We start from the raw sequence: 6,636 nt of genomic DNA, 5'->3' as shown, positions 1-6,636 counted from the left end.
GTATGTGGAATGAAGTGGGCGGGCATCGGGAGGCCACTATGGCACGGGGCAAGCACTATGGGCAGTCTATCTGAAGTGTACCTGGCGTATAAGACGACCCCCCACTTGGAGGCATATTTTTCGGGGCCAAAAAATCGTCTTATACGCCGGCAAATACAGTAGTTATAGAGTTCTGGAGCTCAGTTCTTAAGCTAAAGGATAAAATTCTATTCCTTCTATGTCTGTAAATTATATTACTAAAATTATTTTAAAAATCAAGTTCAGTTTGCTATCAGCTAACTCTAGGTTGGCAGTCACATTCAAGAATAGCTGCTCCAGCCCTGACCAGTTTGGCTCAATGGATAAAGCGTCAGTCTGCGGACTGAAGGGTCCCAGGTTCGATTTAGGTCAAGGGCATGTACCTTGGTTGCAGGCACATTCCTCAGTAGGGGGTGTGCAGGAGGCAACTGATTGATGTTTCTCTCCCATCGTTGTTTCTAACTCTCTATCCCTCTACCTTCCTCTGTGTAAAAAAAAAATCAATAAAATATAAAAAAAATAAAAAAAAGAATAGCTGCTCCAAAGATGTTTAAAACATTTTATTTTAAATAATAGAAAATGCATCAAACTGTAACAGTATTTTTATGCAACAGACATTTGAAAATTTTAACAAGCTAGATAAAAACTCTCATCTTAAAAAGAGAGCCTTATGAAACAGAAATTAGCTTACCAATACTCCATCATAAGATCCCGCTTCACTTGTCAGAAATGCAAACATGACACACAGATATGGGTTGTTTAATTGTAATCGTAGAGTGCTGCACATTTCTCTCCAAAGGGAGTTCTTCTCATCAGTATAACCCGATAAAGCCATCGCTACCACATTGAGATTCAGATCACCTGCATATTAAAACAACCAGCTAATCAAAGTGATCAAAAGCTTAATACTGCCTTCTTTCAGTTCTTAAACCATAAACAAATAAAGATCAGAGATTGAATTTTATATGCAAAAAAATAAGCTCACTAGAATAAGGATTTTGGTTCAGGCTGGAAAATTTGAAAAGAACTACAAGCAAAAATTTCCATTCTTATAAAACTTTTGTCCATATTGCAAATCCTATGAACGACAAGTACCTCTTAATTTTCAAGTCCTCATACCAGGCAGGTTCCTATAACATATGTTACTACTCAGGAACTAACTGAAAAAAAAGTAAAGCCACCCTATCATTTCAAAGCATTGATAGTAAATATTACTATATCTTGGGACTGTAATTTTCAAAATAATTTTGTTCTCCTATTCCAGTGATGGTGAACCTTTTGAGCTCGGCGTGTCAGCATTTTGAAAAACCCTAACTTAACTCTGGTGGTATGTCACATATAGAAATTTTTTGATCTTTGCAACCATAGTAAAACAAAGATTTATATTTTTGATATTTATTTTATATATTTAAATGCCATTTAACAAAGAAAAATCAACCAAACAAATGAGTTCGCGTGTCACCTCTGATACGCGTGTCATAGGTTCGCCATCACTGTCCTATTCCTAAATACATAATGCATATATTTATGTTTTAACTACAAGGTAATAAAATCCAATATTTCAGCATTCTTATTATAGTATTATATTTTTAAATTTTCTAGGGCAAAACTATCAGTATTACCACATTTGAAAAACAGCATTTGTTAAAAACACTCTTTTAAACATTTATTCTTGGAATTTATGTGGCTGCTGATAAGCTGCTAACATAGAAGTCAACCCTATGGCTGTCTAGACTTCTAACAAGTTTAGCATCAAAAGAGAAAACTAAATTGACCTTTAACTTTTACTCAAGCATTTTTACATTTATCATAGCAGTTTTGTTTTCTGATCCTAATTATTTTCTTTCTTTTTCAAATAAAACAGGATTTCCCACCTTATGTCCTTAATAGCCTTGTTCTTAATTTCTATAAACACGTTCCCCAAGTACTTTGTGCTTGCTGTCTGCCTACTATTTAAAGACTTTAATAATTAATACCAAAAAAAGGGAATATCTTCTTTGAATCCTGCTTAGAACAAATTATTCCCAAATAGAAAGGAATATTAGACTCAGAGCTATCTTTCCTTTAGTTCTTAACTAAAATATTAAAATCACTAGAATGAAATTCTCCCCTACTGTTAGTAGGGGTGTTCAAATCTACCAATATTCCACATGATAGGAAAGTATCATGCTCTCAGGTCACAGCAAAATTCTAATTAGAAATGGCCTTAAATATCAATTGTTTCCCCCATCACCAAGTCTTCTTTTATTGATTGATTGATTTAAAGAGGAGAGAGATAGAGAGAAAGAAACAAGGATTTATTGTTCCATTTACTCATGCTCTCATTGGTTGCCTTTTGCATGTGCCCTGAACAGGGATTAAACCTGCAGCCTTGGTGCATAACGATGATGCTCTAACCAACCGAGTTACCTGGCCAGGGCATCACATGTCTTTTATTGCAAACTCAAATGGGGAAGACTTATAACAAAAATGAAGAAATAGATGCCAATCTGAACAAAACATTAGCTTTTTCAACTTTTAGTGTGCAAGTAAATATATTACAATTAATTTCATGTTTTTCTCTCTGGTACAACAAAACTGTAAAGGTTTCTAAGTGGACCAGCAAATAGAAATTAAGTTTTCTGACTACTCAGAAATAATTTGCCAAGTATATTAAAAATCAGTAGCTATATACATTCTAGGCATTTTCAAGTGATATGAAAACTGATAAGAAAAAAACTGAATTTTTGGGCCCTAGTTGGGTAGTATTGTCCTAATATACTAAGGTTGTGGGTTCAATCCCTGTTCTGGGCACATATAGGAATCAACCAATGAATGCATAAATAAGTTGAACAATAAATCAGTATCTGTCAGTCTCTCTCTCTCTCTCTCTCTTCCCCTCTAAAAATATTAAAATAAAATTATGTGCTCGCTTCGGCAGCACATATACTAAAATTGGAACGATACAGAGAAGAGTAGCATGGCCCCTGTGCAAGGATGACACGTGAAAATTAAAATAAAATTGATCAATAAAAACAGTTTAAAAAGAAAAACTGAACTTCTGGATTAAGACTTCTTTCTCTAAGTATTCCTTTGCAAAATATTAAACTAAAACTTTATCACATTTCACTGGTTATTCCTTTCTAAAAAATATTAAGTGGGAATTATGTTTAAATCACCAGACTCAAGTAGAAAAACTTCTGCCAATCAAAAATGTCATTTTTATAAGAATCGTACAGTCTAACTAAAAATGTGTAGAGTTTCCTAAAAGTCAACCAATAACTACTCAAAAAATAAAGTCTATATATATAAAACCCTAAGCAACCAGTCAACCAGCCAACCAATGACCGGCCGGTTGCTATGACACACACTGACCACCAGGGGGCAGATGCTCAACGCAGGAGCTGCCCCTGGTGCTCAGTGTGCCCACACAGTGGGAGTGCTGCTCAGCTGACCGACAGGCACCAGACGCCAGCTCACGGCTGGTGAGCGCAGCTGCAGTGGCACTAGCCTCTCCCACCTCTGCCGCAGTGCTACCAAGCGGCAGCAGGCGCAGCGGGGCTAGGATGAATGGGAGCGGTACAATGCCAGGCCCGGGCTCGGGCTCCTCCCTGGCTGCCTGCCGTATCGCACATCCCCCAAGGGGTCCATATTGCAAGAGAGCACAGACCAGGCTGAGGGACCCCACGAGTGCACGAATCCATGCACTGGGCCTCTAGTATAAAATAAAATACACTCAAATGTTCACCATAAAAATGCCTGCAAACTAAAGTAGTCCTAATCTCCAAGAAAATACATTTTTAAAATGTACGTGAGCTATTTTTAAAAGAAAAAACTTTGAAAATAGACACATTTGAGCATTCCTTAAAGGACAATTAAGGCCCATTTTCTTTACAGACTTAAACCAAGACATAAATAAAAGGGAAGAGCTAATATTTATAGATACAGTACTGTGCTAATTTCTCTTTCAAAAAAATTTACACGAAAATATTAACTGATTAATGTTTTGAAAGTTGTATCTTTTTTTTAAAAAAAAGGAATCTATGAACTGCAAGTACCGTAGAATATAACCCAATACCTTTTTCTGAAGATGCCCCTTCATTCAGGATTTGGATTGCTCGTCGAATATCCAAGTTGAACAATGCCACAGCAGCAGCTCTCTCCCATTCCCCTTCTTGTACCAGGGAGTTCAAAAATGGCCCTACATCTACATCTGTTCCTTTCTTAATCCACCCACAAAGCTGTAAAGCTAAGATTCTTTCTTCATTCAAATTCTGTGTATCAGTTTGCTTATCCAATCCACTCCAATTATGTCTGGTGTTTTCCACCATTCCTAAAACAGAAACATTTTTATATTAATTGCTTTATTATTTATTATTTTTAGTGAATTTAATGAGGTAACATTAATAAAATTACATAGGTTTAAGGTGTTCAATTCTATAATACATTATCTGCATATTGCACTGTGTATTCACCACGCCATGTCATGTCTCCTTCCAACACAATTTATACCCCCTCCTTTAACACCCTCTTTTGCCTCCCCCGCTCCCATTTCCCTCTGTTAATAACCATATTGTTGTCTATTTATGAGGTTTTTTGTGTTGTTTTTTTAATGTATTTTAATGATTTTTTACAGAGAGGAAGGGAGAAGGATAGAGAGTTAGAAACATCGATGAGAGAGAAACATCAACCAGCTGCCTCCTGCACACTCCCTATTGGATATGTGCCCGCAACCAAGGTACATGCCCTTGACCCAGGGGTGGGCAAACTTTTTGACTCGAGGGCCACAATGGGTTCTTAAACTGGACCGGAGGGCCAGAACAAAAGCATGGATGGAGCGTTTGTGTGAACTAATATAAATTCAAAGTAAACATCATTACATAAAAGGGTACGGTCTTTTTTTTTTTTTTTCAAACGGGCCGGATCCGGCCAGCGGGCTGTAGTTTGCCCCCGGCTGCCTTGACCGGAACCTGGGACCCTTCAGATCACAGGCAGACGCTTTATCCACTGAGCCAAACTGGTCAGGGCCCTCCTTCCCTTTAAATCAGAAGACTTTATATTCTCATTCTCTTTTCATGAGAAATCTAAATAAACTCTTGTAGCATTATTTAGATCGCAATCAAGGTCGTTGATCCTATGATACTTGGTACCAAATAAAGGTTAAATAAATGAATAGAAAATTTAAGGACTCTATTAATTGCAATTCAAATTCTTCAATGTTTTAGAAAGTTTTACCACCAAACTTCGTGAAGAAGTCCCAAGATGAGTTATTTGTAAAATTTTTTAAATTTAAAAAATAGTTAACTAATACACTTGAAATTACTTATTTTTAACCTTACTATTGGGAACTATTGTCAGTATAGGTCAAGGAGTTAGAGGAAAGAAGACTTCTGAAAAGAGAACCCCTGCCCATTGAAATGAGGAAAGCATTCTTTTCTATTAGCAACCATGATGAAAGTCATTTGAGACAAAAAAATCACTTTTAGCTTTAAAAAGTGAAATTTTAAAAACTATGAGAAAACTTTGAATAAATAAAATAAAATAGGTTACTTTTCCAAATTTATATTGTTTAGATAGAATGTAGTCATTAAATTTCAGGTAAAACAAACTGCAGCTGTACTAAGGTATTTATTTTCACATTGCCCCTATAAATTTTGGATTAAATGCTGATATTATTTAATAAATAGTAAAATAACAATTTTAAACAGGTGAACAAAAAGCGGCCGTTTATTTTTCAAATGATTTCTCAATTTCTTAGAGTTCGTATTTAACACAACTTTTGTCATGAAATAGAAATCAATATATATGAATCCAAAGAGTTCACTGCTAGAAGGTGGAAAAGTATGTCATGTATTTTGGCTGCTCAAAGATGTTCTTACTGCTCGATAACTATGCTATAAGTAATTAGGGATATCAAATAAGCAATGTGATATTATTGTGGATTTTTAAGAATATAATCATATTATGATTTTTAACATGTGTAGATTTAATATCCAGTAAACAAATATGAACTTATTACTGAATGAAATAAATTTGTATGTGAACTTTTTTTTAAAAATATATATTTTATTGAGTTTTCACAGAGAGGAAGGAAGAGGGATAGAGAGTTAGAAACATCGATGAGAGAGAAACATCGATCAGCTGCCTCCTGCACACTCCTTACGGGGATGTGCCTGCAACCAAGGCACATGCCCTTGACCGGAATCGAACCTGGGACCCTTGAGTCCGCAGGCCGACGCTCTATCCACTGAGCCAAGCCGGTTAGGGCTGTATGTGAACTTTTAAAAAATGAATTTCAAATATATGATTTTAACATCTCACTGAAAAAATTAAAATCGTTATGCATGTTATGCAATTCTAAGTGATGAAATTCTATCCCCCAAATTTGAGATTGCCATATCTACACTAATAAAAGAGAAAAATGGTAATTGGCGTACAACGCTACCCTTTTCATTGGCTAATCAGGGCTATATGCAAATTAACTGCCAACTAAGATTGGCAGTTAACTGCCAACAAGATGGCGGTTAATTTGCATATGTAGGCACAATGCAGGGAGGCGAAAGGGAAAGGAGGAAGAAGCCCTCTGCCACTGACAGTGATCAGAAGGAAACCCAGGGGGGAGCTAAGAGGAAAGATCTT

At 36.1% G+C, this 6,636-nt stretch overlaps 1 protein-coding gene across 3 annotated transcripts in view; it reads right to left on the bottom strand.

Annotated features, from left to right (window-relative positions):
* Window positions 1–6,636, bottom strand: part of MIOS (missing oocyte, meiosis regulator, homolog (Drosophila)) — a 37,132-nt gene that overhangs the window by 16,382 nt on the left and 14,114 nt on the right. For all 3 annotated transcript variants that reach the window (XM_006779250.2, XM_015558333.1, XM_015558332.1), the window contains exons 4-5: window positions 4,076–4,330; window positions 710–879 (exon numbers count right to left, since the gene is read on the bottom strand). In XM_006779250.2, the coding sequence (XP_006779313.1) occupies window positions 710–879; window positions 4,076–4,330 (425 nt within the window). The remainder of the gene's footprint in view (window positions 1–709; window positions 880–4,075; window positions 4,331–6,636) is intronic.

This window comes from Myotis davidii, unplaced genomic scaffold (genome assembly GCF_000327345.1).
Source record: "Myotis davidii unplaced genomic scaffold, ASM32734v1 scaffold187, whole genome shotgun sequence".
Taxonomy (NCBI): Eukaryota; Metazoa; Chordata; class Mammalia; order Chiroptera; family Vespertilionidae; genus Myotis; species Myotis davidii.
The sequence above is the reverse complement of the archived record's forward strand: the minus strand, read 5'-3'. Positions and strand labels throughout refer to the sequence as shown.